The 13,359-nt window shown below is 39.9% G+C and overlaps 1 protein-coding gene across 6 annotated transcripts; it reads left to right on the plus strand.

Moving 5' to 3' along the window:
• Window positions 1-77: 77 nt before the first annotated feature.
• Ankra2 (ankyrin repeat family A member 2) lies at window positions 78-12,159 on the plus strand. 6 transcript variants are annotated; one of them, XM_060385612.1, is made up of 10 exons: window positions 78-374; window positions 2,324-2,431; window positions 3,038-3,418; window positions 4,235-4,393; window positions 6,353-6,418; window positions 9,129-9,226; window positions 9,716-9,841; window positions 10,344-10,410; window positions 10,868-10,948; window positions 11,652-12,159. In XM_060385612.1, exons 3-10 carry the CDS (start codon window positions 3,130-3,132, stop codon window positions 11,705-11,707), a joined length of 942 nt encoding a protein of 313 aa, XP_060241595.1. In that variant the 5' UTR covers window positions 78-374; window positions 2,324-2,431; window positions 3,038-3,129; the 3' UTR covers window positions 11,708-12,159. The 6 variants fall into 6 exon arrangements, with proteins under 6 accessions (XP_060241595.1, XP_021495259.1, XP_060241596.1 ...); XM_021639584.2 differs by lacking the exon at window positions 2,324-2,431; XM_060385613.1 differs by lacking the exon at window positions 3,038-3,418 and having other exon boundaries at window positions 84-374.
• Window positions 12,160-13,359: the final 1,200 nt, after the last annotated feature.

The raw sequence follows: 13,359 nt of genomic DNA on the forward strand, positions 1-13,359 counted from the left end.
TGAAAGTCGACTCGGCTTCGCTGAACGCTTAGCCTTCTTCCGGAAGAAGAAACGATAGGAAGTGACGTCTCGGGCCGAAGCGGGCGGGGCTTGAGAACCGGGCCCGAGCCTCCCCGGTGATCTGGGGACGGCCGGAGCAGCCAGCCCCGGGCCCTGGGTCCGCTCCCCGCGCCGGACCGGCTTTCAGCCCGCGGCGGCAGGGCGGGCACGCCCACCCGGACACCCGTCGCCCGAGAGGCGGCTTCCGCGTTTTATAGCCCCTTTCTCCCCTCGTGGACAATTACAAGAGTTAGGAAAGACGCGGAACCTCTGCGGTTAGCTGGGGACTGTGCCCATCGCCTGCGTTAGTCTCTCCCTTCCCGAGGCTCTGGCAGGTGAGCCTACCCACCCTTTCTCTTAACTCTTTCTCGTCGTCTCTGTAATTCCTCTCTCCCTCCCCTCTGCTTCAGGTTTTGGCGTATCAGTAGTCTTTGCTTCTCTCTAGGGTCCAGTCTAGATAAGCGTTCCCTCTACATTTGCTGTTCTCCCTTCATAGACTGGTAATTCAGTCTGTTGAAACATTGGCTTGTGTAGGGGCCGCAAAGAACATTACAGGTGACGGTAAATAATTGAGTCCCGGGAAGCTCATGATTTGTGTGTCCAGCAAGCACATCTAATCAGTATAAGTTAAGAATAAATTACCAGATCCGATTAGAAAATCTGAGGAAGAAATGTAAAAAATTTGAAATGAAGATCATAAAATATCTATGGAGCACCAAATAGGTTTAATATGCTGTGGCTGCCAAGAGTAGTCTTAGCCAGATGAGGTGGTGTACACCTTTAATCCCACACTCCAGATGCAAAGGCAGGCATATCACCGTGCTCTGGGCCAGCCTGGTCATAGCGAGCTAGAGGTGAGACCTTGTCCCAGAAAAAAAAAAAAAAAAAAAAAAGTCTCCATCCGCCAATTTTTTCCGTTTAATGGGAGCTTGAAAGGAAGCCTTCAAGAGAATTGCCAAGTGTTTAAAAAACACAGGGAGCTAGGGGGAGGTTGGAGGGGGCTGCACGCAACCCACCGAGAAGAAATGCGTCTTCCCATGGAAACAGTTCACACTGTGCACCTCTGTCTCTCATTGAATCCCTGAACTTTGTTCCTGCTCCCTGCTGACTTTGTTATGAGATACTTTCTGTGACTGTAGTGTGTCTTCATCTCTCCCGTGGAAGTTTTGGATTCTTCTGTTGCTGCTTATTTGCCAACCACAGTGATGGAGTTGGTAGGGCAGGATCATGTTTCTCAGGATTTAGGAGCTTTTTTTTTGCTTAGATGAATATAATTACCTGCCCGTTCTATTCAGATGATTGTAATAAGGATCAATCTTTTTTTTTTTTTAAGAATTGTTTGAGATAGGGTCTCAATTATGTAGTTCTGACTGTCCTAGAACTTGTTGTATGTATGCTAGCCTCAAACTCAGAGATCTGAATGCTGAGATTAAAGGCAGTCAATACCACATCTGACTTGTATAATCTATGTGTATGTTTTCAGGGCATTACTACTCAGTATTGCAAAAAGAGTTGGTGTGCTTGTTTGGGGAAGGCTGTTCTGCTGTCTAGTGCTCCACCACCCCCAACAGGATCAGTCTTTTGAAATAGTTTTAAAACCCTGCCAATTCATTGTACTCGTTTATTTGTTTGTTTGTTTGTTTATTACAATTATTCACTTTGTATTCCACCAGCAGCCCCCTCCCAGTCCCACCCACCCTCCCTCACTGATCAGCACACGCTCAGTAACCTTTCAAAATATCCAAGGTGCAAAGTACTGTCAAATGACAAAAATTAACTAGATGTTCATTTCTTCCTGTTTCAAGTGCCTCTATACTTGGGATTGTCACATTTCCTGTGATACCAGTCTGTAATCTGCATATTTTATTTTTTATTACAACTTACATCAAGTTGTTTGTGCTTACTCTGAACAGAAGCTGATAAATACACTTTTAATTCTTCCAAAACTAAATTTTGTCGGGCTCAGTGGGTAGTCACTTGCTGCCAAGCCTAAAGACTTGAGTTTAGTTCCTGAGTCATACATAATGGAAGAGAAAACCAGCCCCTGAAATTTGTCTTTTGACTTGTACATGCATACTGTGGCCTATGTGTTCCCTCACACATGCAAACAAAAGAAACAAGTGTAATAACTGCTTTTTAAAATAAATTGTGTAAAATGCTTCACTGTCTGAATCATGGGTGAACACAGTGTAAATCACCTTGGCTATAAGTTGGTTGTGTCTCAGCTCACACTGGGAGCCACTTATAGAAACAGCATTTTTCTTTTTTTGTTTTTTTGAGACAGGGTTTCTTTGTGTCACCTTGGCTGTCCTGGACTCACTTTGCAGACCAAGATGGACTTGAACTCACAAGAGATCCACCTGCCTCTTCCTCCCCAGCACTGGGATTAAAGGTGTGTCCTGCTACGTCCAGCAGAAACAGCATATTTTAAAATGAATCTCCATACTTTAACATAAAAGTTTATTTTCTTTGGTAGCTGATCTTTAAACATCTGGCAATAGTCAGGTATAGGAAAGGGGAGAAATCAACCGAACTGTTGGAATGTAATGTTGGGGCTGTGCTGCGTTTTCTTCATCCTTTTCCAGGATCCTGTAAACTAATGGCTGTATCTCTTTATAAATGAGATTTTCTCAAGTTTGGTAACACGTACACATCACAGAGCTAATAAAGGACAAAGCTTAGGTTCATAGGCAGGTTACCTACCTCTGAATATTGTCTACTTTTTATTATGTAGGGACACTACAAGAAAACTGTTTGGATATGTAGTTGAAAATGATTGCATGAATACTTTTTTATTTTTCCAAAACAGGGTTTCTCTATGTAGCCTTGGCTGTCCTAGACTCACTCTGTAGACCAGGCTGACTTGGAACTCACAAAGATCCACCTGGCTCTGTCTCCCAGAGTGCTGGATCACAGGCATGGGCCACCACACCCACTATGTTAATACATTTATATAAGTTAATATGCTATCTTAAATTTTCTAATTTTTTCCTTTCAGATATTTTAATATCTCAACTCAAAAAATATACTGGATAATATCCTTGAAAAACAAAGATGAAATCATGAAGAAATGTTTTAATTATTGAAACCATGGCTACATCTGCTAATTTGGACATTGGGGCCCAGCTGATTGTGGAAGAGTGTCCCAGCAGCTATAGTCTTCCTGGCATGCCAGACATCAAAATAGAGCACCAGCTGGACCCAAACTCAGAAGAAGGATCAGCTCAGGGTGTTGCCATGGGAATGAAATTCATATTGCCAAACCGATTTGATATGAACGTGTGTTCTCGATTTGTGAAGTCCTTAAATGAAGAGGATAGTAAAAACATTCAAGATCAAGTTAACTCTGACCTGGAGGTGGCATCTGTTTTATTTAAAGGTTGAAAGTTATGGTACAACTCCCTACATTCACTTTCATTTGGTTGATTTCATTCTGTTTTTTTCTATCATGAGATTTAGACTTGAGATATAGCTTGAAAGTCGTCCTTTAGAAGGATTTTCTAGAATTTCACAAAATTTAAAAACAAATATTCTTGTCTAAGCTGGGTGTAGTGGTTCATGCCTTTAGTTTGTCCCAGCACTTGGAAGACAGAGGAAAGTTAGTTCAAGGCTAGCCTGATCGACATAGCGAGTTCAAGACCTCCCAGCTCTCACACACATCGTGAGACCCTATCTCAATAAATAAATAAAAAGCCAGCCATTCTTATCTGCATAGTGGTTCCAGGCCATCCAGGGATACATAGTGAGATCCTATCTCAAATAAATAAATAAATGAATGAATGAATGAATGAATGAATGAATGAATGGATAGAATCTTTACCTGATCTTTATTATGGTTTCCCTAATTAGTTTATTCTTAGTTGTATCTTTTTAAATAATAGAAAAATATTCATTTTCTAAAATTAGTTTAACATTTTCTGTTTCATGACTACTTCAGCTTCTAATACTGTAATTTATTATCTGTCAGTGTGCTATAGTTACTTTGTAATTAACTATTACAACTGTTAGTATTAAAACTAGTCTCAGATCAAGGTTAATAATTTTCTTCATGGAACTTAACTGTAGTAGTATAGACTGAACATTTGTGAACATTTGTGAACTGAAGCTGTTAAACATACATTTTTTCATGTGAACATTGACATGTTTATTATAATGCTTTGCCATTAAAATACTATTTTAATTTGTTTTTGTTTAGCTGAGTGTAATATCCATACATCACCTTCTCCTGGAATTCAAGTAAGGCATGTCTACACCCCCTCTACCACAAAACACTTCTCACCCATAAAACAGTCAACAACTTTAACCAACAAGCACAGGGGAAATGAGGTCTCCACCACACCTCTGTTAGCAAACTGTAAGTATGCCCTAAGAATGTATCCAAGTACTGGGGTAATTAACTAATGCAGTTACAAATTAGGAGTTTGTGTTTGAAATATTAGTTCACTAAATAAATATTCTGGTTTTGAAAACTTAAGTGATACATTAATTGTTTTTCTTTTTTTTTTTTTTTTTTTGATGTGCAAACATGGCTTTATTTTTTATTTTTATTTTTTTTTAACTTTTATTAGTTACACTTTATTCACTTTGTATCCCCCACATTAATTGTTTTAATAAGTTGAAAATTTTCATTTGTTTTTTATGTTTGAATGTTTCCTGTTATATCTCTGAGAATAAATATAATTTGAAATATTATTAAAGTCTTTATAGTTTTACTATAAAGAAGTAAGGTACTGTGAATTTTTTACAAATTGAAATATCAGTGCTTTTGTATCTTTCGGTTTCATGTTTTACTTATATAGAAACATAATTATTATAAATATGTACTTATATATTAGTTTACTGATCAAGAAGTGATTTGTACTAAAAGCTAAATAATTTCTACTGAAACATTTCATTAATAAATAATAGAAACAAGAAACCTTCACAAATTTTTGAAGTACAGTCTTATATAGGACATAGTTTCTCTACCTAAGCCTACATCTATTTAATGAAGCATGAGCATTTGAATGAGAGAAAACCAGCTAACAGTTAGATGACAGTAACTGCATTTGAAACTATAATGTGAATGTATCTATATGCCAACGCCTGGTAAAAGCTTGATCTTTACTTTGAAAATCTTAAATCCCTCCAGATTTCAGAATTGTATACTGTAGCAGTTGAGCCAGAAAGACTCTTCATCTAGCACTGTACTTTCACCTATGGGCCATTGCCAGTCTACTTAAATGTGTGTGTGCCTCCTAGGTGCTTTAATGTGTTAAGGCTAACCAGCATATCACCAAAGGCACTGTTAGTTAAAGGTGCGTCTCACAGAGATTGTTTTATAATATTCCAGAGAATGTCTCTACTGAAAAAAATAAAAAGCCAAAGACTGCCCCCATGTTACGAATAAAAATGCTTAAACAGCAAGTATCAATCCGCTAACCAGCCTCAATTAACCCTCTCCTCATTAATTTACTTTCACCAAGCATGGTGGCTATACCTGTAAACTGGAACTCAGGAGACTGGGCGGGCTGGTAAGGAGTCTGCGGCTATCCAGGCTACACATAATGAGGCTGTCTTTAAATTAAACTAACCCCTCAAACAAGAAAAACAAAAACTTGTAAGGCCAGTTTTCTATTTATGAACTCATTCCTAATGTTAAGAACACCCATCCAACCTCAAAATTAAAATATTTAGGGGTCTGGAAAGACGGCTCAGTGGTTAAGAGCACTGGCTGCCCTTCCAGGGGCATGGGTTGGATTCTCAGCACTTACACCGTGGCTGTCAACGCCCTGTAACTCTAGGTAGAAGGGATCCAAGGTCCTCTTTTGGCCTCTACTGTACTGCAGACAAAATACCCACTTGCATAAATGTAAAAAAATGCTTTTATTTGTGGCATAAAGGCTGGGAATGATGGTATATCCCTGTAGTTTCAGCTGCTCAAAGCTGAAGAGGAAGGATTGCTTGAGCCTACATGCTCAGCATAGGGCTGGACAACACAGTGAGACCCTCTCTCAGGAAAACAAGTTAGTCCTAGTGGAATCACTAAGAAAACAAAAAGGAATGTTGTTGTCTTTTTGGACCTTCTTCATATGTTTGAAATCAGAAGTATTTTAAAAATTAAGTACCTAAATCACTCTTTAGGAAATTTTGCCCCAAAATAATAATTTGTAGTGTCGTATTATAATCTGAGTCAGTTCTCAGAGAACACTACCTGTGATATTAGTATACTTTGTTAGGCATAAGTGATGCAATAGTGGGGTTTGTTTTGGAAAAGACAGTAGCTGTACATCGACAGGACACACTTGAAGAAGCTTACCATTCTGTCTTTCAGCCCTGTCTGTTCACCAGTTGGCAGCACAGGGAGAGATGCTGTATCTGGCCACTCGAATTGAACAAGGTAACAGGTGTTAAGTATTATGTTGCAAATATTTACTGAACCTACTAGAATTGCTAGTTTTATTTTTGTATAGAAAAGACAAAGGCAAAAGAAGTATAATCTCACAGACAACCCAATGGATAGCAAAAAAGGAAAAGTTAAAGCAATACAAAGTATAAAGTTTGGGCCATCAGGATGGCTCTGAGATTAAAAACACTGGCTGTTCTTCCAAAGGACCCAAGTCTACTTCCCCGCACCCACAGAGCATCTCACACTGTTTGTAACTCTAGGCCTAGCAGATTTGTTGCTCTCTTTCTAGCCTCCAAGGGCACCAGATACACATGTAATATGCACACAGGCACAACACCCATACAAATAAAATCACCTGATTTAAAAATAGTTTTAGCTTCCTTTATTTTTTCCCAAAGCAAACATTGTAACTTTTTTTGTATTTTCAGGAAATGTGTTTAGGAAAACTTTCCGACTAGGGTTATATTTGAGAATATGTATGCACCCTTTTTAAGCATACAAGCAAGAAAATATTACATACACTGCAATGCAGTTTTTTTTTCCCCCATATATGTATGTTCGCCATTTGCATGCCTGGTGCCTGAGAAGTTAAAAAACTCCCTGGTAACTGGAGTTAGAATAGTTGCAGTGCATGTAGGCACTGGGCATCTGGATCCCCTGCCAGAGCAATGCCAGGCTCTGAACTATCGAGCCATTGCTCCAGCCCCAAGATCTTTATTATAGAGACAGAGTCTCACTGTGCTGCCCACGTCCTGGCCTTCCAAGTGCTGGGGTCACAAGTATGCACCTCTGCATCCAGCTGTGGTGTACTTCGCCACTGTAACCATAGTAGAAACTGTGATTTTTATTTGTTCTTTTAACTATTCAGCTGGTTGATTACAAATGTTTGCTGACCATCCTCACATTCTTTTTTTTTTTAAAGACTTATTTATTTATTATTTATACACTGTTCTGCCTGCATGTGTGCCTGTGCACCAGAAGAGGGCACCAGATCTCATTATAGATGGTTGTGAGCCACCATGTGGTTGCTGGGAATTGAACTCAGGACCTTTGGAAGAACAACCAGTATTCTTAACCTCTGAGCCACCTCTCCAGCCCCATCCTCACATTCTTTATAAATATATCTATTGAGTACATTTTCACCAGTAGGTGTCTGGTCACAAACTGGATGATTTTTGTTGTGCTGAGGGTCTGATCAGCTCTTCACAAATGCTAGGCCACTGCTCTGCCACAGAGCTAGGCCTTCACCTCTGGCTCCTTATTTTTACATTTTAACCAAACGTTTGTCCTCCCATCAGTTTCCCTAGTAGACACAATGAGACTTTAATTCTTACTAATCTGTGGAGGAAAATGGCACCTCACAGTAATTTCATTGATATGCTTAGGTTATAATCCCTATGGGTTTCTTTTTGTCTGAACTACCTACAGTCTGTTTGTGTCATATGAATGCTAAAGTGAAAGGAGCTGACTTCTGTTGTTTCATGCATATAGTTTCCCCCAGTCTGTTCTTTTTTGTATGACCTCTTCAGATTTTAAATTGTGAAACTTCATTTTTTTGTGACTGGAGTTTTACGTCCTGTTTAGAAAAGATTCCCCACTCTAGGATTATAAAGAAACAACCCATTCTTATCCTAGAGCTTATGTGTTTTTTTCTTTTATAATCTTTTCTGCATATGAAGTGCTTTTTAGTGTAATAAAGAGTAAGAAAAGTGTTACTTTTTTAAAGTTAGGTGTCCCAATATTGTTTGTTGATTACAGGGAGCATGATCCAAGAGTCTTATTTTGTAAGACTTGATTATATTTTCTGTTTGTATATAAATACTGGTGGCTGGAGAAATGGTTCAGAACCTAAGAGCTGGTACCACTCTTGCAGAAGACCCGAGTTCAGTTTCCATCACCCACATTAGGTGGCTTACACCCATCTGTAACTCCAGGGGAATCTGATGCCTCTTGTTTTCACAGCACCTGCACTTGCTCACATGTACCCCACCGAAAATACACATAACTTAAAATATAAGTAATTTTTTACAAATAGAAATTTCAGGTTCAACCTACTAAATAAGTGAGGGCTGGGGAAGCCGTGCAGTTTATTACTTTTAGGCTTTTATTACTGTTTAGGGAATAAAATGAGGATCCAGGTAGAATGGTGGGATAATGTTTCAGATTATCCACTCTTCTATTATGCTAGCAGCTGCATGAATGAAGGAAAATCCCAGGCCACGATGCTAGTGAGAATGGAAGGCAGCTTTTGTAAGATGTTGAAGCTTTTAAGTATACATTCAGGTGATGCTAAGAGCTATCATATATCATTTTGTTGTGATCTTCTCATCTATGTGCTGAGATAAGCAAGCTGCTAATCTGTGTTTGGTAGAAATTGTCACTTGCCAAGAAGCAAAGCACTAGAAAATGAAAGAGCTGGGATTCTATGTCCTGTCCCTGAGACAAGTATTCACAGCCCTGCACCTAATATGATACTGTGTGTGGTGTTTATACTTTAAACAATGTGTTCCTTGAACCCGGCTTTGTACAGTGAGGCACATTGTAACATGTCCAGGCTGAAAGTCGCAACAGTGTATCCAGACTTCAAAGTCAGCTCATTGGAGTTCATTGAGTTGTAAGTTTTTAGAATACCAGTGGTTTCAAAGTGATATTAATATGTGGTTTTAAATTAGATCACAAAAATTGCTTTTCTTTTAAATAGAAAATGTTATCAATCACACGGATGAAGAAGGATTTACTCCCCTGATGTGGGCTGCGGCACACGGGCAAATAGCTGTGGTAGAGTTCCTACTTCAGAATGTAAGGAAAATGCTCAGAAAATGTATGTGTAGTTTCTTAAGCTCAGTTAAGTCTTTAGTGCAGTATTTATATCTGCAGCCAACTAGACATAAAGATGGAGGGTCCAAAAGAAATCACTGCCTTTACTATTCCCATGGAACCTGGGTCTAGCTAGGAAAGCAGTAGTAATCCTACATGACACCGTGAGAAGAGCTGGTGTCCAGCTCCCTGACTAGAGTAGGGACAGACGTGCTGTCAGCAGGGCCTGGTGAAGAGGCTTCTTGGAGGAGCTGGGACTTTTTCCAGAGTGAAGGATTGAGGAAGCTGGAGGGAGGAAGGAAGGCAGGCATCAGGCAGTTTTGGTAACAAGCACATTCGTCACGTTCCTGTTATTTCCTTATGAACCCTAGAACATGGCCTGATCTCAGGGTTAAGCTGTAATCGTATTGACAGAGACACTGTGCTTGTTTAAATGAGTTGAAAGTCCTTTATGTCCACTTCCCATGACAGGGTGCAGATCCGCAGCTGTTAGGAAAAGGTCGAGAAAGTGCCCTGTCATTGGCCTGCAGTAAAGGCTACACGGATATTGTCAAGATGCTGCTGGACTGTGGAGTTGATGTGAATGAGTATGACTGGGTGAGTCATTGAGTTCAGAAGTGCTGTAACGAGGGGCTGCACCTCACTTGGTAAAGTGCTGGCCCGGCACGCGTGAGCCCCTGTGCCTGATCCCCAGCGCCTCATAAATCAGATGGTGGAGTGCAGCAGCGCTCATGAGATGCAGACAGGAGGACCAGAAGCCAAGGTCATCTTTGGCTTCATGTCTGTTTCAAGGCCACAGTACTACTGGAAACCCTGCCCCCCCCCCATTAAACAAATAAATAAATAAAATTATTGTGATAATATTTAGAATTTAATTGATTTCATAGAGACATAGCTTTATTAAAGCCTTGAAAGAAAAGAAAAGCTACTTAATTTGGGTTGAACAAGTTAGTGTCATAAATTCAATTAATTACTTGGGATTTTAATACTTTTCATAAAATATTAATATTATTTTAAGCTACTTTTACATGCCCGTTCCATAGCAGCATTTGATTGATTCTTGCTCACTGAAAAATGCTGACAGCCTTTTTTCCTGCAGAATGGAGGGACACCTTTGCTTTATGCCGTCCATGGGAACCATGTGAAGTGTGTCAAGATGCTGTTAGGTGAGCGAGGAATGCAGGCCTTCTGAGGAAGATGCCCCGTGAGCATGAGTTCTTCCTGTCAGGCCATACATACTGTTAGGTTGCATTCCCCAGCTGCTGTTGCCCCTGGGTTCCCGCTACCACAGGGCTGCGCTGAGAGAGGCAGCCCCACCACATCCACCTCTGCACTCGAAGCTCTCACCCTTCCCACGTACATCTGGGGTCACCTTTGACTCCACTCTCGTTCTCTGTTGCAGTGTCTGTGTGTGTAAGTTTGGTCCAGTTGTTTGACTTTCAGCCACTCCACAGATGTTTGGGGTATCTTGCCTCCAGCTCACAGAAGTGACCTCTGTATTGTGTGTGCTCGGTGCTTTGTGAGAGCATGTTGGCTGAAGATCTTTTCAATCATTTGCATATGAGCCAGGAATAGACAGGCATTTTCATTTTCTTTATGTTTCATTTTTCTGTTTTGATACAGAAAATGGAGCTGACCCAACAATTGAAACCGACTCTGGATATAATTCTATGGATTTAGCTGTAGCTTTGGGCTATAGAAGTGGTGAGTATTTTAGAACTCTCAGGTTTCATTCTAGGAAAGCTTTACATATAGTAAATGCTTTTTCATACATAAAGCATTATATTATCCCAACTCCAGACATAGGCTTTAATGGAGTGCAAAGCAAATAGCTTCCTGTAGAGGTAAGAAATGAGTTTATTTATTGTACTTTTTTATGAGTCCAAATAGTTACTGGAGGAAAAGTGGGCAGTATTTGCAAAATAAAAAAAAAAAAAAAAAAAAATCTTTATTTATGGGGCCAGAGAGATGGCTCAGAGGTTAAAAGCATTGGCTGTTTCCAAAAGTCCTGAGTTCAGTTCCAAGCAACTACATGGTGGCTCACAACATCTATAGTGAGATCTGGTGCTCTCTTCTGGCATGCACGCACCAGAAGATTTATTTAAAAGGTTTAAATAAATCCTCGTTAAAAAAAGACAAAATGTTTAATAAGTATATTTATGTACAGCACCATGCTCTGTAATAAGACCTCAGTACAGAAAACAGTAGCTTGGACAGTTGCTGAATTAGGAGCAGCCTTGATATTAAGAGTAACTATTGCACACTGTCCTCAGAGTATGAATCAGTCCTAGTTAGAAATAACATATTTTACAGACTACCAGAGCTAAGTTGAATTTATAGACTGGTCTTTTGCATGCTTGGTTTTGTTTAGTTTCTGTGTTCTGACCTTGATGACCTGTCTTTGTAGTTCAACAGGTCATTGAGTCACATCTGCTGAAGCTCCTTCAAAACATCAAGGAGTGACGAAGCCCTCAGAAAATACATCTGCCCTTCTCTGCGCTCCTCGGTCCTTATAGATGATAGGTTGTTTACTTGTACATTTTACCTCAGTTGCAGTGCTGGTTTTTAGTGAGTTCTAATATATATTCCTTTAGCTAATTCACTGGCTTATAATAAAATTAATCCTGATGTTTTAAAATAAATACGTTTTACTATATATTTTAAATTATAAATTAATGTTTTATGGCATGTAAACTTTTATGGTACAGGTGGTTATGTGTCTTTGTATCAAGTACCACAATTTGACACTTTGAGAAAATTCCACTTTGTTTATCTTTACTCTTTTATTAACTGTTTGACTTTGCACAGGGCTTATTGTAAGTCTGTGGGGGGAAACAATGTTCTTGTTGAATTAAAAAGCATCCAGTATGGTGGTTTACAAAATCATGTTTAAATAAATACTTTTTCTGTCCATTTGCTTTCTAGCTCTTTGATTATATGCTTTTCGCCGATGTCTTCAAGATTTTCAGTTTAACATTGCTGTTCTGCAAATCAATCAACAAAGATTTATTGATGGTCATTTCTAGAAGTACATTTAGAATATTTTTCCCTTATAGGTAGGTTTGAGAAGGAAAAGGCATTATGAGGGAGCCATAGACTAGAAAATTATTTGGCTGATTCTGAGACTTGATTGAGTTAAATCCCTTCATCTGAAAAATGGGTATTTTATCAGTTGTTAGCCACAACTAACAAGATGCCCTGATAGTTAAGAACATAGGCTGCCTTTGCTGAGGCTTGGCTCCCAGCACCCACATGGCAGCTCACAAATCTCTAACTCCAGTTTTAGGGGATCCAGCAATCTCTTCTGGTCTGTATAGCCACTGTATGCATGTGGTGCCCATACAGACATGCAGGCAAATACTCATACACATAAAATTATAAAAAGCTATCTTACAGGTGATGTTATGTGAAATTGCTGAGTTCTATGTAAGTTGAGCCATATACTTCGTGGGGGGGGGGAGGGGTTTGCAGTCACCACGGGCAGCAGAGCAACAAGAGGCAAGAAGTTTGGTTCAACGTGACAGTCTGAACCCCAGTAGTTTATTTTAGGCATATTTAAAGACAGCACAATTTGTTGAAAGCTTTCCTGGCAATACTTAACTCAATCCATGTGCACAATAAAGCTTAAGACATGACTACACTGAAACTTTGTAAAGTACATATGACATCATCTATAAAGATGGGTTCTACATCCGGGTGGTGGTGGCACATGCCTTTAATCCCAGCCCTTGGGAGGCAGAGGTAGGCAGATCTGAGGCCAGCCCCAGAGTGAGTCCCAGGACAGCCAAGACTACACAGAGAAAACCTGTCTAAAAAAAAGTACGTGCAAAAGGTCACCAGGCTCTTTTATTTACTGTGTCTTCACAGCCTTCTGGGCAGATAACAGGCTGTACATTCCTTCCTTTGAGGGAGCAGCCCTATGTTTTGACAAGGCAGGTTGCCTCCTGCTTCTGTGGGAGCACAAGCAGGATAACTTTCCCACTGATGGGAAACAAGGTAACCGATGAGAAGTCTGTAGATCTTCCACCTTCTTACTCGGTAATGGACTGAGCAAAGCAGCTCCCCTAGACTGAGGGCGGCCAGACTGTCGCACTTCCATCAGCACGGAGCTGGAG

The sequence above is a fragment of the Meriones unguiculatus genome, chromosome 6 (assembly GCF_030254825.1).
Source record: "Meriones unguiculatus strain TT.TT164.6M chromosome 6, Bangor_MerUng_6.1, whole genome shotgun sequence".
Lineage (NCBI taxonomy): Eukaryota > Metazoa > Chordata > Mammalia > Rodentia > Muridae > Meriones > Meriones unguiculatus.

Coding starts and splice junctions, on each gene's coding strand:
- Ankra2 (XM_060385612.1), top strand. CDS start 3,130: ATGGCTACATCTGCTAATTTGGACATTGGGGCCCAGCTGATTGTGGAA. Junction 10,411..10,867: donor GTGTGTCAAGATGCTGTTAG/GTGAGCGAGGAA, acceptor GTTTTGATACAG/AAAATGGAGCTGACCCAACA. Junction 10,949..11,651: donor AGCTTTGGGCTATAGAAGTG/GTGAGTATTTTA, acceptor CTGTCTTTGTAG/TTCAACAGGTCATTGAGTCA.